Source organism: Echiichthys vipera (assembly GCF_963691815.1).
Source record: "Echiichthys vipera genome assembly, chromosome: 22".
In the NCBI taxonomy this organism is placed as follows: Eukaryota; Metazoa; Chordata; class Actinopteri; order Perciformes; family Trachinidae; genus Echiichthys; species Echiichthys vipera.
The window spans coordinates 18,939,691-18,965,841 of NC_139847.1; the positions used below are offsets into that span (position 1 = coordinate 18,939,691).

Sequence of the window (26,151 nt, forward strand, 5' to 3'; positions counted from 1 at the left end):
TTTTGCCGCATGTTCATTCAGCCTGGAGAGGGAGGAGGGAGGATGGGGGGGGGGGGGGGGGGGGGGGGGGTCAGATGCATATCCATGTATGGCAGGGGTGTCAAACTCAGGCCTGTGGACCAAACATTGCCCGTGGTGTAATTACATTTGGCCCGCAAGATCATATCAAGGTTCTGTGAGAGCTGGCCCGCGAGTATGAAGCACATACACGTCTACTTTTCTGTTGACAAACATGAGCATCCATGCTACCAGTCTCTGCAGACAAACTTCATCCACCCCTCCACAAAAACGTCCAAAAGAAAGATGGAGAACAGGAGCTTTCAGATGATCTGTGTCTGAAGGTAAAGAGCTGTTTGTCACCGTGGCTGTAATCAAAGAATCAAACAGAAGAAACACCACGACAAGAACAAGGACCTGCACTGGAAAGGTTCAACGTTACACATCTAGAGAGAAGGAAAACATGCACATTTGCAGTCTTTTTTTTTTGGTAGATATTGAGTTTGGCCCGCAACTTTGTCCCAGTTTTTAAATTTGGCCCACTGTGAATTGGAGCTTGACACCGCTGATGTATGGAGTAGGAGAGACACCCACTTGTTTATATCTGACACGCTCCGCCACTGGCTCCATCTAGTGGCCCAATTAAGAAATGTGATTTGCGTGAATGCACCTTTAAACAAAATCACAGCTGAGTGTTTTTTACAGGATTAAAACATGTCTTGAGTGGGACTTCAATTTAAGTCAACGCTGACTTTCGGGTGAAAGGCCTGTTTGTTCGACCCTAAAGACGACCTGAAAATGAGCATACGTCCCCATCAATCCCTGTCCAGTTGGTGACGGTCAGAGCGCGTGAGGAGTGGGAACATAGCGTTAAACTCATGCTTTCAGCTTTGGAATGTGATGTGTACTGGCTCAACACTTGCTCTGACACGCCAGCACATCACCGCTTAGACAAAGCATGGCATAGTGACTGTGAACTCATATTTTATGGATCTGTATCAGCTCTCTCTCTCTCATGGGCTTTATTGTTTCTTCCACCTCAGCCAGGTTTAACACTGCAACAATCCAAGCTCCATATGTGACGATGATTCCCCTGGTGAGAAATAAGAGCTCAGTTTAAGCTCAGCTGAGTTTTATAGATTTATTCAAGTCAAACACGTCATAGCAAAACTATTCGGCCGCATATGGACAGAGTTCTTTCACCGAAGCTGCTTCACAAGTCTGACAAAGATCTAATCAGTCATTTATACAGAGCTTTCATACAACAAGACACTGCTGCAAGCAAGATAAGGGGCCGTCTCCCAGGAACAACTCTCAGATAAGACAGTCTCCTCTACAGAAGCGATGTGGATGCATTATTCAGTCAGGTGTCCTTTTTATTACCCTCCTTTCTCACATCGGGTCAGTAAAAGTATTAAGGTCACACTGTCGAGCCAAAACAGAGCAAGTACACTGGCAACAATCACAGCATGAATCCTTGCTGGACCCCCGGCTCATCTGGATTTCAGCACTTTCCTCTTCATTATTCTTCAGATCAAATCCATCTGCGTTCTCCAGGTCTCTGCAGATCTTCTTATGTGTTCGGTGTGCTCCAAAGCTGCACTAGTGGTGTCTCCGCTGTCAAACTCAGGTCTCAATACTCTGAAGCACCATTTGGCTCTATTCAGTGTTCCCTTTGTCCCAGAAGTGTATTAATAACACGTGTGACACAGGAAACCCACATTCATGTCTCAGTTGGTCCACAACAGACACAACTGCCGTCCAGTTTTCAAAAACTCGCTTCAAATTTGAACCCCTTCAAAACTGAATTACAAGCTTTTGATCTTAAATAATAAGAAAAGTATATCTACTGTTGATTTATGACAAGATTTCTTTTAAGGAAATGTGAGTATATAACCTACCTTAACATCTAATCTTCTATCGTGTTTTTTATTCATTTATACCTAAGATTGAGACGGTAAATGGACTTTCTAGTGTTCTGACTACTCAAAGTGCTTTCACACTACTTGTCACATTCACACTGATGGTAGTGGACATCTACATACCATCTCATCTAATCTAATGGCTAATCATCTATCTGCCCGAGGACACTTTGACATGCAGACCAGGGGAGAGAGGAGGAGAGCAGCATATGAACTATTATATACAGCACATACAAGATGGGTCGGCCGCAAGTCCAGATAATGACCAACACAGCGGAGCTCATAATCACATCTTTGATTTATATTTTCTTTGTACTGTTTATATTTAATATATATATATATATATATTTGTCTCACGATTACATAACATTACAATGAACTGCATAGGTTTGTGGGAGACAGATCGGTTTAGAGTCAGTGGCGTTCTATTCTGTTGGTGCAAATATTGGAGCATTTCCTGAACAAAACTCTCAAGTATGTTGTTCTGGAAAAATTCAAGTTGTACTCCGTAAGACTTTCTTCTCTTTAATTGTCCTTTATATTAATGTCTATCAAAGAGTGAGTTAAAACACTGGTGATTGATTGTATGACCCACTAATGAAAGACCTTCTACTTGACTTTTTGCTGTTTATTCCAATATCCGTGTCTGTGGAGACATTCCCTCTCTAAATGGAAATAAGCCGCCATGTTAGTGACTCTGCTAGAAATCGGAAATGGTAGATGGACTTGTACTTATATAGTGTCTTTCTAGTCTTCTGACTACTCAAGGCGCTTTTCACAGTTTGTCACATATCACACAGACATTCACACTGATGGAGGTGGTCCTCTAAACACCATTTAATCTAACTATTCACACCACATTTACACACCCATGCGCAGCACGGAGAGCAATTCAGGGTTCAGTGTCTTGCTCAAGGACACTTCGACATGTGGACCAGGGGAGCTTGGAATCGAACCGCCAATATCTCGAATGTAGGACGACCCACTCTAACACTGAGCCACAGTCGCCCACGAATCAGGAACGTCTGACTTCTGAGTCAGGCTTGTAGTAAGGGCAGAAGTGTAATAGGAATGTGTGTGTGTGTGTGTGTGGATTTAATTAGACCCATTTCTCTGGTTTCCTATATCCGTCTCTGAGATTTCTGCCTCAACAAAGGTTTGTATCAGAGCTGACAGACAAAGAATCAACTGTTCTAATAATGGGTTCAGCCTAAGCGTAAGTTTTCATACAAAAGTAGCAGAAAATGCTGTTCTCTGCCTTTCACATGTGGAGAGTCCCTGCTTTTATCCGTTTCATATACAGTATAGACTTTAAGACATCACAGACAAACATTTTATAAAACCAAAGGATTAAATAATAAAATAATCTGCAGATTAATTGATAGAGAATAAGCCTTAGTTGTATTAATTTAATTATTTTAAAATTCAAAAGCAAAATGTCCATCTGAAAATAAGGAGTTTAAATGAAGAATGGCCTGACGTCACTGGGGGACATCACATACTGTGGGCGGGGCAGCGAGTTAGTCTGAGGGGGAGAGGGTGTGTGTAACTCATGATTTATTTATTTTGACTTTTTTATAACAAAGTACAGGACAGTGATGACAAAACAAAGAGCAGACATGAAACATACAAATCCAAGAGATTCACGTCAGACATTATAATGAACACGTTTCACCCCCTGCTGTAGACCACGTGCTGCTTCTCTCAGCTCGTGGAAAACTACTTCTTGCCGATCTCAAGCCGTGTGTTGTGACGGTGAAAAGTTCCCGCGCCTCCCACGGTGCTGCTTGAACTTGGCAATGCTGTTAAATAAAAGAAAACCTGTTGATCTTAACACTGGCCGATGATTGGAAGGGCTCATGATAATGGAGTTGCTGTGTGAGGTAACTAAACTAATGATCCAGTGCCCCAGCAGTCTCTGCTGTATCCATGGTAACTTCGATCGCATCGGCTCAGGTTGGCAAATATCTAGGAGCGGTTGGATCCAGAGGCGCCGTCTTCATCGTCGGGTGGACAGGCCACAAAATCGGCCAACATGGACGCCATGGCTTCGTCGTCCACCTGAGGGACAGAGAGAGAGACGGGATCTGCCGTTACACACGTGACGCTGAGGAGAGGAACGTCTGCTCAAAGTGACTGGTGGTTAGTGGGAAATATTTCTATAATGACACTTTAAAGGTGTACTATTTAGTTTAGTTTGAGTTTCTTTATTTAAATCTTCAGTAATTGACTGATCCTTTAATTTTTTTATTCTTTATTTTCTAGAGTTGGCTGAAGAAAGCAGCTCTTCTGAGGAAATTTGCGGTGCAAAATCCAAATAAAAAAGGTTGATTTTCATTCATTTTACTGTATCGGTAACCACCAAAGTTTTCCCTCAATCCTGGAAATTTCGAAATGAATTTTTACCTTTTTCTTCTCCGTGCTCTGCCCCGCCTCTTCCTCCACGTGCTCCTCGTCTCTCTTCCTCTTCACTCCTTTCCCCTCCTCTCCATCACTCTGTTGCCCGCCTGCTCCTTCCGTCTCCTGCTGCTCTGCTTCTATCGGGTCTCCTTTCTCCGCTTGCTTCTCCTCTTGCTCCTCTGCTCTAGAGCCAGTTGAGGTTTGGGGATCTTCTGCTGCTGCTGCTGCAGCTGCAGAGTCTCCCTGCTGAACAACAGGCAGCTGCTCCTCCTGAGCGCTGGATGGCTGGTTATCGCTCACACTGGCTTCCTGTGCAGGTTCAGCTCCTGACTCCTGCTGAATTACAATAAGAGCTTAATTTATCTATAAGTGGAACAAAAACAGATAATGGAGGAGGAGGGGAAACATTCAGCAGACTTTTCATTCTTTTTTTTAACTTCCGTCGTGAGTGGACAGCTCTAGACTGCTCACTGCTCACACTTCACCTGACGAGTTTGAGGCCCTGCTTAAACAACAACGCTCGCGGGTGAAAACGACATAATATTTCATCAGATGTGCCTTTTGTTTAGACGACGACAGCGTTTTTGAGGCTTAAAAATGCAAAAAAGTGAAGCCACCCTCCAGAGTGGAAATCTTAATAACGCTCCACCGTTGTGTTTCCGTCTAAAGGGGTAAAAACACAAACGTGCTGGATGTTACATACGTGTTTCCGTAACATCCATGTGCAGAGTAAATAGGTAAAACACAACAAACATGTGGGACTGTTTCCATCAGTGGGACATTTAAGTGTCCTGGGTGGACCCGAGGCGGTGGGAGGCTGCAGACCGTGCTGCAGATCCCTGTCACACTGTACGGCGTCCTGCTTCTCCGCTGTTAGGGAGAGAAGGAAGTTTCTGCGCATACACCAGCTCTGGGTGCTGTTGTGTGTCAGTGCTTCACAGCTCTACCTAGTCACCTGACGTGGATACTACATTGAATTTCACACACTTTACCGTCACTGTATGCATGCAGATTTCCCCCAAAGACGCTCGTCTAAACGCGGAATAAAGAGTCAGAATGCAACGCCACGTTTGTGTTTCCTTTCTAGATCGTCCCTGTCTAAACAGGACCTAACTTCCACTACTGTTAGCACTTCTATTTCATATCTGGGGTCAGGTTCTGCATTACGTGGATCAATAATACCACGGATCGCTCTGTTGAGCCACTCTAAGTCACCTCAGGGGAAGTCCCTTCACTGAGACAGCTCTACTTATACTACTACTATACTAAGACTAAACTAGTAGAAGGAATAGTTTGACATGTTCAAAAACACGCCAATTCACTTTCTGGCAATAAGTTGATAAAAAAACAAGTCTGTCCATGTCATGTTTTTTCTGAGCACCAGAGTCTTTTTTCCCCATTGTTCCCAATGAGAAAAGAGCAAATGTCAGCGCTTCTTCTTCCCTTCAGAAAACTCAGACTGTGAAACTAGGCTGATCAATAAAACGCCTCAATATTCGGTTACTGTATTACAGATTTATCACATATTTTAGTTACTGTTTAGCTGTAAAATGAGAAAGTTTATGACCAAGTCGAGCAAAAACCAGCCCCGCGCACCAACCGACGGGCCGGATAAACTTTCTCATTTTACAGTTTGACAGTACACTCAAACATTTATCATAAATAAAAAAAACTAAGCACAGTGTATTTGACGCTCTTGAAAATCCAGCGTAAAATCAACTCTTTTTTGACACTTGAGACAGTTTCATTCATGTATGAACTATCAACAAAGATATCCGGTAGAGTCGCTAACAGTCGGACATGGCTAACAGTGATTAGCTCCGGGCAGTACAGTGAAGGCATTCAAAGGTCTTTTTTAACCACTAATACTGCTGAAAATAACAGCAAACCTCTGCAGCAGCATGAGAAGAGTCCCTACACAGAAAACAAAGCACCAATGGGCTCCTTCCTTTGGGATTGACTTTGGTAATCCACTTGAATGGACTTTACTATGAGAGGAGCTGGTACAGGGGCCAGTAGGTAAGTCTTTAAAACACTCTTTTAATAAACTCTGGCTTCACTACATTGTTGGTGCTTTGTTTTCTGTGTAGGGACTCTTCTCATGCTGCTGCAGAGGTTTGCTGTTAATTTCAGCAGTATTAGTGGTTAAAAAAGACCTTTGAATGCCTTCACCGTGCTGCCCTGAGCTAATCAGTGTTAGCCACCTACAACTGTCAGCGACTCTACCGGATTTCTCCGTTAATAGTTGTTACACGAAAAAAACTGTCTAAATGGTTTATTCAATGTGTGCATGTGTCGAAAAAGACCATGGCAAGATTATATGCCAGAATTACACTTAAAGTCGAGAGATTTTAAAGCTGTGGTTCCAACCTGTTGATTCTGATTGGTTGTGCATTCTTCTGGGGCGGGTGTCACCTCAATCTCATTGGCTCCTTGCTCCCACGACCTCCCCTCCTCCTGCAGCCCATCTCCTCCCTCTCCTCCTCCATCTGCGGCTCCCGCCTCCTCCGTCTCCTCCCTCTCCTCCAGTGCTCCTCCGGTGACGCACAGGATTTGTGGCATGGTGGGGTCGTCCATCCTTTCGCTTTCGTCCTCCTCTCCCTCCACCTCCCCCTCCCGCGCCTCCTCCAGGACTCCAATGCTCTCCACCTTCTGCACCTTGAGCCTGTCCTCTCCGAACAGTGCCCTGTTGGTCTGGATCTCCTCTATCCCCCCTTCGGCTTCTCCCTCCACGCTGAACCCGGCCATCCCTCCTTCATCCACCGCTGCTCTGAGCACCTTCCCACCCTCTGCCCCCATCTCTCCGGCCTTGTCCTCTGCTCCCTCCAGTGGAGGTATATCCCCGTCCTCCTCTTCCTCCTCCTCCTCCTCCTCCAGCTCTTCCCCCTCTTCCTCATCATACTCATCGTATTCTTCCCCGTCATAAAACTCGTCCTCTGCAAAATCGCTCACGTCCTCCTCCTCGTCCTCCTCGTCCATCCCTTCGTCCTCCTCGTCCAGCTCTTCATCATCCTCCATGTCCTCCTCCTCCTCCTCCTCCTCATCGGTACTGTTGATGTTGATGACGGCGGAGTCTTCGTTGCTGGCGGGCGGCGGCTGGTGCTGGTGCAGGTGTCGTCCCTGCTGGCTCAGCTGATGCATCTGGAGCGGCAGACCCATGGGACCGGGCTGGCTCGCTGCGGAGGGCTGCATCAGCATCTGCTGGAGCTGGGGTCTGCCGGGCAACGAGTCCCCCAGACCGCCGGGTGGAGCGGTGAGCGTGCTGGAATTCAACGGTGGAACCAGGGACACCACCGAGGAGATGGAAGGAGGGAAGGAGTTGATAGGGGTGGTGGAGGTGGTGAGTAGAGGGGAGGAGGTGGCGAGGTCGTTGGGGAGCGAGACCCTGTCTATCGTGGTCGTTGTTGCCGTGGTGGGGACCATGGTGACAGGTTCTCCTCCTGATAGTGTGACTGGTGCAGCAGAGGCCATGCTCTGAGAGTTCGCCGCTGCTGCCGTCTCATCTTGCTGGTTCTCCATGTTCAGCATCCCCGGAGGGACAATGACGACGCTGTCATCCGAGTCACTGGCCAGAGAGATCTCCACATCCTCCGCTTCCTCTCGGTCATAGCGGACGAACACAGGTCTCTGCCCCTCTGGGAGGCCCAGCCCAGCAGGGTCCTGCTGGTGGTGTGCGTGCGGGGACAGGATCATGTCTCCTGGAGCGGGGGCCTGGCCCGGCAGCCCCGGTACCAGGGAGAGGTGGTTCTCCAGAGAACCCAGCAGGGAAGAGGGACCCAGGCCGAGGGAGTGGCGGGTGGAGAAGGGGGGACCAGGGGCAGGGCCTCCGAGGAGCGTTGGCAACGTGAGTCCAGAAGAAGGTCCTTGGGAGGAGGGGAGGACTGGAGCGGTGGGAGTGGGTTTCAGGGTGAGGGGGGGTAAAGGGAGGGCGATGGAGGGAGTGCGGGGGTGGAGGAGGGAGTTACAGATGGTCAGAGCCTCAGTGCAGAATGAAGAGACCTGAGAGGGAAGAGGATGCACAGAGTCAATAAAAACTTGTAAACACAGTATGACGCCTCACTGTGAGGGGCCGCTGTCACAGTCCCCCCCCCTCCATGAGTCCTGTCTCTATACACTGTCCACTGGCAAATAAACCAAACTTTTTAACATAAAAGGCAAAATTCTAGCATTGATCTTGAAATGTTGCAACGACTGAAAGTGACTGCTGTGCCGATAGCATTCCAGAATTGTAAATAATAACCAATTGAGTTTCACAGTGGGCGGCTGTGGCTTGGTGGCAGAGTGGGTCGTCCTCTGTTCGAGAGATTGGTGGTTCGATCCCCACCTCCCCCGGTCCACATGTCGAAGTGTCCTTGGGCAAGACACTGAACCCCAAATTGCTCCCCGTGCTGCGCATGGGTGTGTAATTGTGGTGTGAATGGTTAGATCAGATTAGATGGTATGTAGATGTCCACTGCCATCCGTGTGAATGTCTGTGTGAATGGGTGAATGTGGCAAGTGATGTGAAAGCACCTTGAGTAGTCAGATGACTTGAAAGGCGCTATATTGAAGTACAAGTCCATTTACCATTTACCATTTACATTCCTGATGTTACGAATAAAATCACACCGGCAAACTGTAGGCTAGTGAAAAATGTGACAAGATATGCAACTAAAATCAGGTAGGGGGAAGAAAGTTTTAGTGATTTTAATACACTGATGAAGTCTTTTGTGTGTTTATTAGAATACAACAAGAAAACATCTTGTTTTGATAAACAAATAATGATATAAGATATATGCCCCCGTCCACAGCAGCGTCTGTGTCTCCTGTCTGCTTCTCCAAACTGCAGACGTGATAACTGTCATCTACTGTAGGAGACACACTGACCATGGAGAAGCACCTTATACAACCACACTTCAAAATATCAGTACTCTGCCTTTAATGTTGCAGCTGGAAAATGTGGCGTTAATTATAATTTATTTATTTATATGTCTATATAACGTAGTGGAGTACAAAGTACAATATTTGATTCTGGGATGTAGTGGAGTAGAAGTATAAACTAGTAAAAAAAGTTATCATCAAATGGAAGTAACTCAAATTTATACTTGAGTTAATTTACTTTGTTAAATTCCACCACTGGGCTCCAGCTGAGAAATCCCATGAGGTTAGTTAATCCTAGCTGAGCTAACCCTACACATGAGGAAGGTGGCCTTAAACAGTCAGCAAGGATGTTTACTTGTCGTTTATAACGTGTACATGATTCACGAGAATGACCAGGTTAAAACTGCGATAGTCACTGAAATACGCAGAGTTCTGCGGGTGGGAAAAGCTCTACTCTTAATGAACTGTTCCTCAAACTGTCTGACACGCTAGCACCCCTCAGCAGTGTCTCCCTCCCTCAGAGCGCTCACCTTGAGGTTGCGGTCATTGCGTCCGTTGCTGAGGATGGACACGGCACAGGTGAGAGGTGGAGGCCAACTGGGTGATGGGACCAGGACCAGAGCCAGCAATAACCTGAAAATCCACAAGTCCACAACACTGAAATCCACCCATGTACATTGGACTACACGACAGCCAACAGTCTTCCTTTTTCCTGTCTTTACTTCAACACAATAGTCAAACTAAACATGATGTAATGCAGCTTTGGTAGACAGTCTTTCGTACACTAAATGCTTTACATCAAACGCAGTAACAAACACTGCATTGCATGTGAATGCAGGCGGCACCTGTAGAGCTCTTGTCTGGAGAGGGCGCTGCTGTGCTGCCCGCTGACGGCCCCTGCAGATTCAGAGGAAGGGTTGCTGCTGGACTGTTGCTGCTGTAGACGCACGCACAGCGGCAGCACCACCTCATGGAGACGCTGCGAGGAAATCGTAACGGGGCTTAAAATCACAAACTGACTGCTTGCTATCGAGAAAGAGAATGTCCATTCAGCAGTAGAGCAGGTGAGTTATGTGACGACAGTGATATTTACCTTGTGTATATCATCTTTCAGCAGAGTCCCGCTGGTCAGTATGATCTGCCTCAGTGCTGTGCAGAAAACAATGTCGGTGTGATTACACTGGATTTGCACCAAGACCACCAGACCTATCAAAATCACAAGACTATTATCGGAAGTAATCAAAGTGAGGAGGAGTCTCACCTCTGAGCGCTGAAACACAAGTGTCCTGATTAGCATGGAGGTCTCCCTTCCTCTGGAGTGACGGGCCGACTGTGTCTGATATGACCAAGGTTTTCGTCCTCCGCGGGCCCGGCTTCCCCCCAGGAACCGCATCTGCTGACAGACCCACCCGCAGCTGGAGGACAGGAGAGAACAGAGGGACAGAGGGGGAGCTGAAGACACTTCCCTGCTGGTGCACTGACATACGGCCAACAGTAGACACCTGCAGACTACTGATTCAAATCAATAAAAAGGCATTTTTTACACTGTGCTTGAAGAAATACAAACAAACTTCGAAGCTTTATTCATATCACTGACATTCACATTCTAAAATCAACATTTGAATGCTGCACAGCTTTTTCTGCTGTTCATTCTTTTTAAACATGATATTTCTCACAGTCACAGGAAAAAAAACAAAAAACATTTGGAGCTGTGTCTTGTCAAAATTAAGTGAAAATCTATGTGACTGGCAGCTGGCCTAAAAAGCTGGAGGGCTTTTAATCTGAAAGGCCACGAAGTCGTGAATTCACTCACTGTTGGTGTTTTTTTTTTTTTTTTTTTTAACACGGCAGGTCCCTTCGACTCAGGAAAGACGTCTCAAATATGGGATAATTTTTTTAAAGAACAAGGATGAACCGAAGAAGGCCACATTCTAACTTCGCAAGAAAAACTTTGCCTATCACTCGTCCACTACCACCTTAAACATGTAAGTAACATTAGACGAACATGACCTACCACCTTAAAACATGTAAGGAACGTTAGACGAACACGACCTACCACCTTAAACATGTAAGTAACGTTAGACGAACATGAACTACCACCTTAAAACATGTAAGGAACGTTAGACGAACATGACCTACCACCTTAAACATGTAAGGAACGTTAGTCGAACATGACCTACCACCTTAAAACATGTAAGTAATGTTAGACGAACATGACCTACCACCTTAAACATGTAAGGAACGGTAGACGAACATGACCTACCACCTTAAACATGTAAGTAATGTTAGACGAACATGACCTACCACCTTAAACATGTAAGGAACAGTAGACGAACATGACCTACCACCTTAAACATATAAGGAACGTTAGACGAACATGACCTACCACCTTAAACATGTAAATAATGTTAGAAGAACATGACCTACCACCTTAAACATGTAAGTAACGTTAGACGAACATGACCTACCACCTTAAACATGTAAGTAACGTTAGACGAACATGACCTACCACCTTAAAACATGTAAGTAATGTTAGACGAACATGACCTACCACCTTAAAACATGTAAGTAACGTTAGACGAACATGACCTACCACCATAAACATGTAAGTAACATTAGACGAACATGACCTACCACCTTAAACATGTAAGTAACGTTAGACAAACATGACCTACCACCTTAAAACATGCAAGTAATGTTAGATGAACATGACCTACCACCTTAAAACATGTAAGTAACGTTAGACGAACATAACCTACCACCTTAAACATGTAAGTAACGTTAGACGAACATGACCAACCACCTTAAACATGTAAATAATGTTAGAAGAACATGACCTATCACCTTAAACATGTAAGTAACGTTAGACGAACATGACCTACCACCTTAAAACATGTAAGTAATGTTAGACGAACATGACCTACCACCTTAAAACATGTAAGTAATGTTAGACGAACATGACCTACCACCTTAAAACATGTAACGTTAGACGAACATGACCTACCACCTTAAACATGTAAGTAACATTAGACGAACATGACCTACCACCTTAAACATGTAAGCAACATTAGACGAACATGACCTACCACCTTAAACATGTAAGTAACGTTAGAAGAACATGACCTACCACCTTAAACATGTAAATAACGTTAGACGAACATGACCTACCACCTTAAACATGTAAATAACGTTAGACGAACACAACCTACCACCTTAAACATGTAAGTAACATTAGACGAACATGACCTACCACCTTAAACATGTAAGTAGTGTTAGACAAACATGACCTACCACCTTAAAACATGTAAGTGACGTTAGACAAACATGACCTACCACCTTAAACATGTAAGTAACGTTAGACGAACATGACCTACCACCTTAAAACATGTAAGTAACGTTAGACGAACATAACCTACCACCTTAAACATGTAAGTAACGTTAGCCGAACATGACCTACCACCTTAAACATGTAAGTAACGTTAGAGGAACATGACCTACCACCTTAAACATGTAAGGTATATTCATATAAACATATATATTCTTCGACTAGTCGACTGATTGCTCTAAATGATGACCACTGGTCGACCAAGGCAATCCTTGGTTGGGGGCAGCCCTCTTAAACACAATGACTGACATTTGAAGCTTCAATGGAGAACCTCAACAGAAGCTTTGAAGGTAAAAAAAAACAACCTATCATTCGGTACACGGAACTAACCTTGACAGACTCCGCCCCTGGCGTGATGTCACTAAGCAGGTGACTGAACAGGAGTTCGGAGTGACCAGGGCTTCCCTGAAGGATGCCGGCTGAGGCTCCGGCCATCTGCACCCACAGCTCGAGGCTTCTGTACACTGATACACGCACAGAGCTATGGGGTGATGAAGAGACACAAATACATCAGCTGCAAAATCAAAATCTGACAATCTGATATTAACACATCATGTAAATAATAAAAAAGAAAACAGCGAGGTACCTGAAGGCTCTCTGCTGACCCAGACTGGCTTCAGGCTGAGGCGTCCAGGCAGACAGGGTTTGAGAAAACAACCTCTGTAGAACAGCAGCATACTGAATCATGCCACTACGTACGCTGCAACACACACACACACAGTACAGACAGCGTCAGCACCACAGTGTTTAGACTGTTATGTTATGTAGTCTCTGGTGTGTTCAGAATTATTCAACTATTGCATATGATAGAAGAGTATGAATTCATGTCAGAACTCACGCTGTGATAAGAGCTGACAAGACCTCCAGTGTGTTGGTGTGTATGATGGGCAAGATCAGCAACCTCACACTTCCATCTCCTGTTAAATTCTGACAGACAGACAGAAACACAGTATGTAGTTTTTATTAATGCATTTGGTACAGTGTATATAAACCAGATCAGTATAGATGAGTAGCACATGAGGCCACGCCACTATTCCTTTAAAAAACTGCCAGCTTTCACTTGAGGTAATTACAAATCCCGCTGTAATCTGTCCTGATTTTGCCTATTTTACATTAACCGGCCTTGAAATCTCCTGCAATGACTAACGTTAGTCATGCAGACAGCTATATTACGTCGTTGCCGAGCGATGATCAGTGCTATATGGAAAAAAAAAATGAAAGAGTCATGCTGACCACAGAGCCGGCCCGCCTGATAACTTTATCCAGTCTGGAGGTGTCCTGGAGGTGGATATGCTGCCCCCCCAGCACACCACAGTGTAGAAGAGGACACTGGGACCACAGACTGGTGAAACATCCACAGCAGTTTGCTGCAAATGTTGAAGGACCACAATCTCCTCAGGAAGTACAACCTGCTCTGTGTCTTCCTGTACAGGTGGCTGGTGTGTGCTTATCCTGGGTTACACCAGCGGTTGTTGACATACATGATGAGTCCCCCACCTTTGGTTTTTCCGCTCGCTTTTATGTCTCTGTCGGCTCTCACGGCAGTGAATCCCGGCAGATCCACGTTAGCATCCGGTACGAGCTGGTTAAGCCATGTCTCCGTAAAGATGAACAAGCTGCTCTCATGGTAGATCCCCTGGTTGTTCAGCTCGGACAGCTCGTGTGGTTTTAGCTCACAGAACCTAAGAGTTGCTGGTCCACCACTGCCTATTTGTGTTATTGTGTGACTTTGGCGTTTTAAAGGGTTAGGGTGGAACAAAATGAACTAACTATAATCGATAGAGGCAGCAGTAGACCAGGAACTTACGTGTTTCTGCGAGGTAACATTACTGTTTTTTGTCAATGGAGTCTGGTGACTGTTGTGAGAGCATAGATACATTTATGGCTTCAGTTCTCTGTCAGAAAGGGCTGTCTGACAGCAAGGTAAAGCAGGGAAAATATCCTCAATATAGCATACACTTAAACTGATACTGGTTTATTTAGGTGTCTAAAATATGTTTAGCTGCTGCCTCTGTCCACAGCAGGACACTGCTGTGTTCTGCTACTCCAGTAGGTAACACACTGACTGTGAATATGTACCTCATTCAACCCAAACTATCCTTATCTGTTGGAAATACAAAGCTGTATTTGCTATATTTAAGGCAAATTGCTCTCACAGTTAGCCACAGGGACTAACTAGCCTACTTCTACTTCCACTACCTCACCAGAAGTTTCACCCGTAATCATTTCTACAGTTACACCCCAAGAATAAGATGGGTAGAATCCTCTGTTTTCTATCCACCAAAATGGGGCATGGTCTTGGCGATGATGTGAATGCTGGTCCGGGCCATTGCCGTCAGTGATCTTTCCTTCCCAGACTCTATTGTGAAATACTCAGTGTGTGTGTGTGTGTGTGTGGGCACACTCACTATGCTCTTGCAGCTGACAGCGAGGACTCTGCACACCAGGTTGAGTATTGGTCTGACGGGCAGACGAACAGCAGAGGCTGGATCCACCCTGATGGAGAGAGATAAGAGCCAGGATGAAGAAAGAAGTACAATCTTAGACATTGTGTGTGTGTGTGTGTGTGTGTGTGTGTGTGTGTGTTGTACCTGAGTGTGTGTTTGAGTGCCAGGCAGACAGCTGTGTATCTGTGCTGGAGCTGCAGCAGCAGCAGGGGATCTGATTGGTCGAGATGAGGAAAGGTCAGCTCCACCCCCGGACCTTCATACTGCACCGCTCCATCTGAGTAAAAGCGCAATGAAAGGCGAAATACTCAAAATTCCATTTACAAGGAGACGGGTGTTAGTTAGAAATATAATCTGAGTCTCACAGTCTGTTTTTCTCTTTGTAGGTATACAGAGAAAGAGAATTGGATTACCTCCTAACCCACTCCTCAAACACAAATGGACTGGCTCCACATAAACACAGTTAGAGAAGTGTACCTGTTTCTGAACCCTGGTAGAGCTGAGTCAGCAGGCCATTGGCTGAGGCCAGTAGGCAGTGAATCTGATTGGTCCAGCCCTCAGCTCTGCCAGCACCCACCCCTCTGTCCAACAGGCCCCCCAGACAGGGCAGGCGACCGTAACACAGACAGGCCATCTGACAGGATGACGAGGCAGAGTTAGATGGAGAAAACAAGGCACGGATGAAATGTTCACCTCAACTTTGAGAGCCACAAACCTCTTGGGTTTTCTTGTTTGTACTGTCCATTTTGGAGAGGAAATAGGCTCCCAGTTTGTCCTAAAAGAGAAAAGACAGCTCAAGTTTTTCCCCCCCCCTCGATGATCCAAAAGTGATTTATAACAAACATAGGTCAAAGTTTCGACATCAGTGGATCGTACCCTGAGGGATCCACAGGCTCTGGGGTAGAAGGTCATACAGGCGGTCATCCCCTCCATGGCTGCCAGCTCACACTGAGATCACAGGAGGAACAGAGCTGGTTAGTGTTAGGACCACTGTTCCAGGGAGAGTCAGCGTAGCCCTATTCTGACGGGATTAAGAAATCCCTGTATTCTACCAGAGGTGGGAGGGGTTACTCCATTTACGCACTTCCATCACCTCACTGTCTACATTAGCGTGCTACGTAGCTTCCTGATATCACAAAATTAAGTGAACGCAAAACTAAAGGACAAAATCGATTATCTAAAAAAGTGATGAATGCTTCTTCATGCTCAAAAAACCCGCAGAAACTACGTTTTAACAGGATGTAACGGAATATCATATGTTTTACAGAGGGTCGTATTCAGACGGGACTAGTTTTACCTGAGGGGTTTTTAGTTAGAGGCTGAAAATTGCCTCAATTTTTACTGACATTCAGACAGGACTAAAAAATGACCTTACTCCACGTCCCCACATTAAACTAATACAGTTCGAATGGGGAGTAGAGTCTAGAATGTGAAATCCTGGATATTGTTATTTTAATCTAATCTAATCTTTCCTTTATTGTCCACAATGTGGAAGTTTGTCTTTGGCTTCACCACACAAATTCAAACAAGAACATGCGTTGAATAAATAACGTTATTCAATACACAAAGAAAGGCAAATGTCAACTTGTGAGTAAGCAAGATGTTTTTTGTCTTTTTCTTTTTATTGGTACAATTGGGAGAGATCAAAAGTCACCACTGAAGATCTCAGCTGAGTCCTGTCAATCGAGACACTCAGAAGCTAAAGCTGGTCTGCAGCTCTGATGAAACATGTTATGTCAACGTCATGAGAGAAATAGTATGAAGATAAAGTATTCTTAGGTAACGGGGCGGGACTAGATAAGCTTTTGCTTCTCCTGCTTTCCCCTTGGTCGTGTGAATTGTAAACCAAGATAATGTGTGATGAGGATTTATATAACTGACATGCCTGAAATAAACGAATAAATAAAGAGTAAAAAGGTGATGTACAGAGCACGTTCATGAATTTGACATTGTAATTCGGAATGACTTCTTATAAATACCTTCACTGGCCACTTTATTAGGTGCACCTGTCCAACTGCTTGTTAACGCAAATGTCTAATCAGCCAATCACATGGCAGCAACCACATGCATTTAGGCATGTAGTCATGGTGAAGAGGATGTGCTGCAGTTCAAAGCAGCATCAGAACGGGGAAGAAAGGTGATTGAAGTGACTTTGAACGGGCTGCTCCGAGGATTTCACAAACTGCTGATTTACTGGGGTTTTCACACACAACCATCTCTAGGGTTTACAGAGAATGGTCCCAAAAAGAGAAAATATCCAGTGAGCGGCAGTTCTGTGGGCACAGATGCCTTGTTTTAGCCAGAGGTCAGAGGAGAATGGCCAGACTGGTTGGAGCTGATAAAAAGGCAACAGTAACTCAAATATCCACTGGTTCCAGGAGAGGAATGCAGGAGAGCATCTGTGAACACACAACACCACCTACTTTCTACAGAGAGGGAACAGCAGCAGAAGACCACACTGACACTTTATTAAGCACCAGGTGCACCTAATAAAGTGGCCGCTGAGTGTATTTTTGGTTGTTCTGGCAGCTCTGTAGCGCCTTCCTGGGGGGTGTTTTTGAAATTCATTGTCCAGGGGGTGACTTGGGTCAGCCACAATCCTCTGTGCTTTCCATTCAACTCTATCGTTATATATTCATCTCAGCTGTTTCTGCACCCTCCCCCCATGATTTTACAAGTTTTTAACCCCCCGGTGACCAGACAATGTTCATATACTGTTACACAGCACGCTTTCTACAAGACCCTGATATACCAGATCCAAATTATTCTTGCTCGCATAAAAATAACTACATTTTCTGATAAGACGGGAGCGCTGCAGTGCTTTTTTTAAAAATATACTCAGTGTTAGAAGTAAAAGTCAAATTGCAAATCAAAAAAAGTTCCCAGATATTTAAACCCCTTTCTGTAATGGTCCTGCCGTGTCCCCTCACCTCCGTCTTAAGGCCCAGCAGTGACGTGAGAATGCCCAGGATGGAGTTGAGGCCGACCTCCCTGGCCAGCTCCGCTAGCTGGGACGAGTACTGCAGCAAGTCCTTCAGAATGTTCACTGCCAGCTGGATGGTTTGAACTGGAGCCTGGGACTACAGGATGACACACACACACACACACAGGTGATCAGAAAAGAGCTTGTGTAGAGTCTTTATTAAGTTTTGACAGAGGAGGCAGTTGTGTGTCATGTGTGGTACCTGTATAACCTGCTGCAGGGAGCGCAGCCAGGACACACAGTGTTGCTGGAACAGATCACTGGAGCTGTCCTTAACCAGCATGGAGAGCAGACAGAGACCCTCAAACCTGCACATAAAACACACACACACACACAACAGGGAGATAGAGATTTGTCCCAAAACTACCGCTAAACCTTCCCCTGTTTAGTCAAATATTCAGAAACACCATAGATTTGTGTTATCTGTTAGTACTTTTATTGGCTTTCAGATTTCAGATCATTCTCTCAGCCTTAAATGTTCAAAAATGTTTGACTATAAATATAAGACTAAAACTACTAGTGTGATTTTTATTCTTTACATCTACAATATTTATCTACATAGGAGCTGCAAAGGGATTCTCGTTTCCTCTGTCTGGTAAAAGTTAACAAAACAAGAATTGCAGAGCCACGCTGCTCATGTAAGAGGCACTAACACAGGTGTCTCAAACTGACCCAGTAAAGGGCCGTGTGGCTGCAGGTTTTCATCCCAACCAATGAAAAACACACCTGGTCCAACAAATCAACTGTGTGAAGACAGTTCAGGTGATTGAATAAGTCGAGTCAGGTGTGTTCTTGATTGGTTGAATGAAAACCTGCAGCCACAGCGCCCTTTACTGGATCAGTTCAGACTAAGATATGCACTTTGTTGTACATTGTTTGATCTCACTTGTCAAATCCTGTGAAACCGGCACCCCAGTGCAGTGAATCGACACATCCTTCCTGCTTTTTGCCTTTGTAGGGAAATGTCTTCTTCTGCAGTGACACAGATATTGTGACGTATCGTAGACGATTGTACATGTATCTTGTGTGGCTCTATCGTGACACCGTCATTATCGTTGGCAGCATATTGTGATAGTATTGTATTGCGAGTTACTCTGTGGTTCCCACCTCTTGTCCTTTGTGCTACAATCTTACATCTATAAAAGGCCAACTCTGCTTTTTTTAAATTGTTAATACAGGGTTTAACTTAGGCACCTTTGTCATTTGTTGCATAAGGTAACTATCAATTTATGAATTTGAGGATACTTAGAATGGCATTATTATAACATTATATCATTGATATCATAGCATAACTTGTGGCCAGTGGGATCCGAACTGACTGAACAAACTGATCAGGAGGGTTGCTGATGTGGTGGGGGAGGAGCTGGACCCCCTGACCGCCGTGGCAGAGAGGAGGACACTGTCCAGGCTCTGGTCTATCCTGGACAGTGTCTCCCACCCTCTCTACGACACACTGGCCCAGCAGAGGAGCACCTTCAGCAGAAGACTCCTCACACCCAGATGAACCACAGAGCGCCACAGGAAATCTTTCCTGTCTGGGGTCATTAAACTATACAGTGCATCCCATGGAGTCTGTAACCTCCTCTCTGTAATAGGGACTCAAACATGAACAATCTGTTCTTTTGCACAGTATTACCGTAGTTTCTATCTGTATTTATTACTTTTGTAAATTTGATATACTTTGGGCGGCAGCAGCTCAGTCAATAGGGACTTTGCTTAGGAATAGAAAGGGCTGCCGGTTCATGTCCCCATACAGACCAAGAGAGGAGGGTGGATTGGGCACTGCAGAGGTTCCCTTGAGCAATTCACCGAGCCCTGAAACTGCTCTGGGCGCTCATGGGGCATTTGCTCTGACATCTCTCCTTCAATGCATGTATATAGCACCTGTGTGTGCATGTGTGCATATTTGAGGTCTGTGTGTGTTTAAAAAAAAACAACAAGAAGAGTGAAGTGAATGTCCCCTCACAGGACTAATAAAGTCATGCTTTCTTTTTCTCTCTCTCGTATAGTTGTGTGTGTGTGTGTATAATGTTAATATGTTGTTTGTACAGGTGGAGTTTGCAATGAAAATAACTTCCCCCTGGGATTATCAAAGTGTTTCTGATTCTGATATGTTTGGTGTAACTGAAATTCTATGTCAGCTGAGAGAAAAAGTGCATTTTCTCTCTCTAATATGGTCAGAATGAGTGTCAACACTGCCTGTGACGTCACTGACGGCTGTGTGACTACTGTGGTTAGTGATGGTGGCCTTTAGATTCTGCAGAACAGCTCACCTGGTCTTGCTCGAGCCAAGTTTGGCATTGCTGAAACCCACGAGACCCCCGACGGCGCCCGCGCCCTGCAGACACAAGCACGGGTGTTAAATGAGAGCGGAGGCAGGTATTTGAACATGCACGGCGGCACGTCTCTACACTGGACCTCCAGATGTTCCAACAAAGCGTGGTGAGGCACAGCCACGGCAGGCTAACAGGTAACTAGCCCCCCAGCTAACACGCTTCCCCGGGCCGGTCCGTACCTGAGTCTGAAACACGCCGTGCTCCCTGTAGCTGGCCAACAGCGCGGGCAAATACTCTGGACGCTGCTCTTTCAGAACCGACACCAAACCTTCTGTTAGTCTCATGGCAGACGGGCCACGCAGCCAGGCCGATGTAGCCATCTTGCCTCTATGCCAACAAGCGAACGTCACAAGCGTGCGACGCAGTGACGTAGATTTAGTGCCTTCTTTGTTGACTTGCAGCTTCGACGCTTCAGTCTCGTAGGGGTGCATCGAGGCAAGACGGTTCAGTTATACCCCTGTCTACTCGGAGCCGGGTTGTCTGGACCGTACTTTGTGGACCGCCGCGGACCTGGTCCCCTGAGAGCCGCCGGCTGTAGCCGTTTTACCGCTCACTCATGGCGAACGAGCGGCTCAGAGCCCTGGAGGATGTGGAGAAGGAGATAGCCATGGTCCTGCAGTGTGCCGGTGAGCTCACAGTTCACCTCACAACACTCACAGTTCACCACACAGCACACACACACTCAACACTAACAATCAGCACACACACTCAACACTGACACTACGACAGGGCTTACTCGAACATTCAACACAGGGCACTGGTTCTCAAACTGTGGCACTCTAAGGAATCTCCCAAATAAAAAAGGGAAACACTAATTACTAAATTAATACAACACTACGAAAGTACTTAAAGTTGTACTTGAGAGAGCCTGATATTTACTGAAGTGGTACGTCATGTACAAAGACCATAGACCGTTTTTGTCTTTAAGGGGACGGGATGTTTCAGTTTAGGGCAGGGCTGTCCACCCCTGCTCCTGGAGGGCCACTGTCCTGCTCCTGGAGGGCCACTTTCCTGCTCCTGGAGGGCCACTTTCCTGCTCCTGGAGAGCCACTGTCCTGCTCCTGGAGAGCCACTGTCCTGCTCCTGGAGGGCCACTGTCCTGCTCCTGGAGGGCCACTGTCCTGCTCCTGGAGGGCCACTGTCCTGCTCCTGGAGGGCCACTTTCCTGCTCCTGGAGGGCCACTGTCCTGCTCCTGGAGAGCCACTGTCCTGCTCCTGGAGAGCCACTGTCCTGCTCCTGGAGGGCCACTGTTTCTCTCTGCTCCAACACACCTGATTCTAATGATGTGCTCGTTATCAAGCACATGCACAAACAGGATTTGCAATTAATGGAGAGATGTCAGAGTGAGGGGGCTGCCAAAGGATCAGCGCCCCGAGCAGTTGGGGGTTCTGTGCCTTGCTCAACAGCACCTCGACAGTGCCCAGGAGATGAACTGGCACCTCTCCAGCCACCAGCCCACGTTCCATTCATGGTCCACACAGGGACTCGGACCAGCGACCCTACGGCTCCCAACCGAGTCACCTATGGACCTGCCACCCCAAGCAGCTAAAGCTTGTCGAAAATCTTTAGACTCAGGTGTGTTAGAGCAGGGAGAAACCTAAAACATGCAGGACAGTGGCCCTCCAGGAGCAGGGTCGGGCAGCCCTGGTTTAGAGGGACAGCGGGTCAACAGATGCCACATAGAAATGGTGTGCATCCTCTGAAAGCTGGGACCTGGAGATTAATTTGATTTCAGCACTGTCAAAAAAAAATAATTCCAGCAGTCGGGTTGCCAGGTTTGTTGCAGAGTGTGTCAACCAATCCCCTCCGGCAAATCCCACCACAAAAAGTATTGCAGAGGAGTTTGACTGACAGTTACTTTTAGCCATTAGTGTTAGCCGTTCCAGCTAAGTAAAGATGAAAGTGATGTTAGCGATCAAGGAGAAACAGCCGTGTGGGCGTGAAATTTAATGCCATTTCTCTCCTTTCTCTCAGTCCATGAAGTGAATGTTTGGCCTATATTGACTCTGGTTGTTGCCCGTCTCCGCTCACTCAGCTGCTGGGACAAATAACGCCCCCTTCGCTGCCTACAGTAGCTGCACCCAACAACAGACAACCAGCAACGCCCTATTGCCACGCTGCTACCATGGAAACAGAACATTTTTTAAAAATACATTAATTCAGACTAAATATATTTTTTTATGGAAAAGCAATACTTTCATTCTGTACCCCTGAAAATGTCCCGTGAGTGTACTATTTAAAAAAAAAAAAAAAAAAAAAAAAAGCTTTTAATAAAGATTCTACATATTAAACCTTTGACTGACAGACTTAAGTTGCTGTGGGGCATCACAGCAAACTGATGCCCCCACATAGGTTAATCTGGCCACGGAATTGACTATTAATAATTAAAAAACAAGACACTTTTCTTTTTCTCAGAGACTAAAAGCAGAGCCAAAAGACTGAGCTTTCAGACACAAACACAACTCTAAATGGATGCTAATGCTGCTCTGTGTCTGCTGGATGTAGATATAGGCAACTGTTTTTGGTCGGAACCTCTTTTCCTGCCCTTCAAAAACATATAAGGTCATACAGCTGACATATTGTTGTGTGCTTCCCCCGGCAGGTAATATAGTCCTGGAACTCTCCAAAGACAAACACAACGCCAGCCTCCTGGACAGACAGCTGGTCCAGTTCACCAGCTCCGTCAACCGAGTGGAGAGCGAGCTGAGTGGCCAGATCCGCTACCTCACACAGGTCAAACACACAGTCATGCATTGGGGATTAGTTAAGGCTGCGACTAACCATCCTTCTCACTATCCTTTCATCTGCTGATTATTGTCTTAATGCATCCATTGATTGTGTGCTCGCTGAAAGTTCAGAGAATAGTGAAAAGCATCTATCACAGTATCTCAAAGTCCAAAGTGACATCTTTAAATGTCCAAAATAAAAAGATATTCAGTTTGATGGGATGTGAAAAGCAGGAAATCTTCATATTTGACAGGCTCAAACGGCATTTTTTGCATGGAAGCATACTTAAAACGATTAATTGATTCTCAAAATAGATGATTATTTTTCTGTCAATTGACCAATCCATTTGTCAACTAATCAATTAGTTACTAATCAATAAGTCGACTAATCGCTGCTGCTGTAGTATAAATGTTTGTATTTGCAAGTGGAACAAAAGCTTTATTTTCTCATGGTACAAGTACTGTTTCAGAAACAATAAAGTTCTTTGATTGACAATATTAAAGCTGCAATCAGCAAGTCTGGCAGATTGAGTTGCCTCAAATTTCTAGTGTTTACAACTCTCACGCCCCTCCCCCTCTACCACTGAGCTCCTCCGCTCCCTCCCATCGAGTGCTCGTCAGTGCGCGTGCACCAGAATCCTGTGCACTTAAAGGCCCGTTTTTTTTCTTCCTAAAACCAGATGATTTATGTTGATCTATCAGAGCATGGTTTCAGCTTCAGCGAATATGATAAAACAAATGTTGCTGTCTGCACGTTTAAGTAATTTTATTTAGAAGTTTGTAAATAAGAAATATCTTTATAAGTTAAGTTAAACTGTAAGTTAAAACTAAGAAGTGGATTCTATATAAGATTCTATATAATCAAATGTGGTGCTCTGTTTTACAAAGAAATTGTAGGTTTTGCTTTTCAGGTCATTTTTGTGATTTACGTGTCATCACAATAAAAAAACTAAAGTTCTATTTTTAAAAAAAGTTCCTTACTTTTGAAACAAATCTAATGTCACAGTGGGATCCCCATCGGCAATAGAGTACAGTTTAGTCCAATATAGTATGATATTATAATATAATATAGCAGCGGAACAAAGCAGTCATTTCCCTGTCTTTTCTCCAGGTGGCTACTGGTCAACCTCATGAAGGTTCCACTTATTCAGCCAGGAAGGACTGTCAGATGGCGCTGAACAGAGCCGAGTACGCCAAGGTGAAACTGGGAGACCTGGGACGCACCTGTGAGGTGATGCTGGAGCAGCAGCAGCAGCAGCAGCAGCAGCAACAACAACAGCAACAGCAACAACAACAACAGCAGCAACAGCAGCAGCAGCAACAACAACAGCAGACATGAGGGTAGATAAGGGAGCTCACTGGGTGTACAGCAGCATCTCACCAGCCTTTTTTATTGTTATTACAAATACTGAAGTATCACATAAAGAAAACTTTTGCATGTAACAAAAAATGTGTACGTATGCTGCCTTTCTGGGTATACTTTGTTGTACGCTAGTACTTTTTCCTACTCAAGAGCCATATGTAGACCGTGTCCGGCTGCAGATTGTCTCTGTCTGAGAGAGAAATGTATCAGAAGAAAACCACAGATCAAAACTGTCTCCACCTATAGAACTTCACCTGTGTGGAATATTGTAAGTGACAAACTAGTGAGTGACCAAAGCCAGTGACTGATTTGAGAACAGTGAAAAGTAACTCTAGACTGTAAGGTTGTTAGAGAGCAGAATATTAAACTTCAATACTATAGTAGTATAAAAAAACGATACTTGATACCTTTTTTTGCTGCCACAGTAAAAAGAAAAAAAGTCAGAGGCACACAAAATAGATCAGACATCCTGTACTTTTTACAGAAAAAAAGTCACTGACATAAACGCAACACAAAGCGTTTTAGCGCTAAAAGCAGATTCTAAATCTGTGAACAGTTGGAAGTGGTCACTCGGAGCAAATCATTTTTCAAATTCATATTAAGCCATTTGATTGGAAATGTTTTATTTGGTTAGAAACATACTTCTACAGTATTTCTATCAAGAAGTCACTGACAGACTCAAAACAGACCTGAGATAGCAAATCACAGTGTGAAGGAACATGACATCATCCCCAGCAACAGGGTCAACCCGCCCTCTGTCTTAGCTAAGAACTCCTGGTGGAAGATCAAGTGTTTTGTGAATATAGGCCCTGATTGTAGATCTTTTTTTTCTATACCTTCAATACTTTCAATACTCTTGAATGTTGATATGGCATCTTTGTGACACCTGTGTTATTGAAGTATTGATACTTTTGACATCCTTACCGGACCGTCATTAAAGTGTAATTCCCGCGCAAAATCATCCCATTGTCTTTTTCTGCACTTACATAGATCAGATAAACCATCAAGACCGTTTTTTTTCATGTATGAACTATTAACGGAGAAATCCTGGAGAGTCGCTAACAGACGGACGTGGCTAACAGTGATTAGCTCGTAGCAGTACGGTGAAGGCATTCAAACGTCTTTTTTAACCACTAATACTGCTGAAAATAACAGCAAACCTCTGCAGCAGCATGAGAAGAGTCCCTACACACAAAACAAAGCACCAACAACGTAGTTCGTGAACCCAGAGTTTATTAAAAGAGTGTTTTAAAGACTTACCTACTGGCCCCTGTACCAGCTCCTCTCATAGTAAAGTCCATTCAAGTGGATTACCAAAGTCCAAAAGGAAGCAAATTTCCCTGCAGCAAAGAAATGTCACGCAAGGGGGTGGGGGCATGTGTTACCGGAAGGAGCTACAGGTAGAGGTAGCATCAAACATAGCATCAGTCTTGTTTTTTGGTGTACTTGTGGGAACTGTGAGCCCATTGGCACAGAAGAAGAATGTTTATGCTGCCAACAGAGTGACCCTTTTCACCATGGCCTGGAATCATTGAATACCAGAACACGCTGTGTGACTGCTCTGGAGGATTCCCCATCCCTCATCAACCACACCTTGTCCCCAGATTAGATTGGAAGAAGCGACCGATTCCTAAATAAATCACCATTGGGCTCCTTCCTTTTGGATTGACTTTGGTAATCCACTTGAATGGACTTTACTATGAGAGGAGCTGGTACAGGGGCCAGTAGGTA

The 26,151-nt window shown here is 45.0% G+C and overlaps 2 protein-coding genes across 3 annotated transcripts; one reads left to right on the top strand and one right to left on the bottom strand.

Moving 5' to 3' along the window:
* Positions 1 to 3,468: 3,468 nt before the first annotated feature.
* On the bottom strand, positions 3,469 to 20,766 carry pelp1 (proline, glutamate and leucine rich protein 1). Of its 2 annotated transcripts, none has more exons than XM_083937196.1 (19): positions 20,510 to 20,766; positions 20,268 to 20,332; positions 18,197 to 18,302; positions 17,942 to 18,091; positions 15,888 to 15,959; positions 15,727 to 15,786; positions 15,489 to 15,645; positions 15,156 to 15,288; positions 14,973 to 15,060; positions 13,403 to 13,491; positions 13,151 to 13,264; positions 12,895 to 13,045; positions 10,441 to 10,594; positions 10,273 to 10,328; positions 10,025 to 10,158; positions 9,710 to 9,812; positions 6,690 to 8,318; positions 4,326 to 4,652; positions 3,469 to 3,980 (listed from the first exon to the last, which is right to left on the bottom strand). In XM_083937196.1, the coding sequence occupies exons 1-19, from the start codon at positions 20,759 to 20,761 to the stop codon at positions 3,888 to 3,890; spliced, it is 3,933 nt and encodes a 1,310-aa protein (XP_083793322.1). In that variant the 5' UTR covers positions 20,762 to 20,766; the 3' UTR covers positions 3,469 to 3,887. The 2 variants fall into 2 exon arrangements, with proteins under 2 accessions (XP_083793322.1, XP_083793321.1); XM_083937195.1 differs by having other exon boundaries at positions 4,326 to 4,655.
* med11 (mediator complex subunit 11) lies at positions 20,748 to 24,403 on the top strand. The gene is made up of 3 exons (XM_083937202.1): positions 20,748 to 20,956; positions 22,934 to 23,064; positions 24,169 to 24,403. The coding sequence occupies exons 1-3, from the start codon at positions 20,887 to 20,889 to the stop codon at positions 24,394 to 24,396; spliced, it is 429 nt and encodes a 142-aa protein (XP_083793328.1). The 5' UTR covers positions 20,748 to 20,886; the 3' UTR covers positions 24,397 to 24,403.
* The last annotated feature ends 1,748 nt before the right edge of the window (positions 24,404 to 26,151 follow it).

Coding starts and splice junctions, on each gene's coding strand:
- pelp1 (XM_083937195.1), bottom strand. CDS start 20,761: ATGCACCCCTACGAGACTGAAGCGTCGAAGCTGCAAGTCAACAAAGAA. Junction 15,646..15,726: donor CAAACAAGAAAACCCAAGAG/GTTTGTGGCTCT, acceptor TCATCCTGTCAG/ATGGCCTGTCTGTGTTACGG. Junction 10,595..12,894: donor CAGGGGCGGAGTCTGTCAAG/GTTAGTTCCGTG, acceptor CCTGTCCTCCAG/CTGCGGGTGGGTCTGTCAGC.
- med11 (XM_083937202.1), top strand. CDS start 20,887: ATGGCGAACGAGCGGCTCAGAGCCCTGGAGGATGTGGAGAAGGAGATA. Junction 20,957..22,933: donor CATGGTCCTGCAGTGTGCCG/GTGAGCTCACAG, acceptor TTCCCCCGGCAG/GTAATATAGTCCTGGAACTC. Junction 23,065..24,168: donor AGATCCGCTACCTCACACAG/GTCAAACACACA, acceptor TCTTTTCTCCAG/GTGGCTACTGGTCAACCTCA.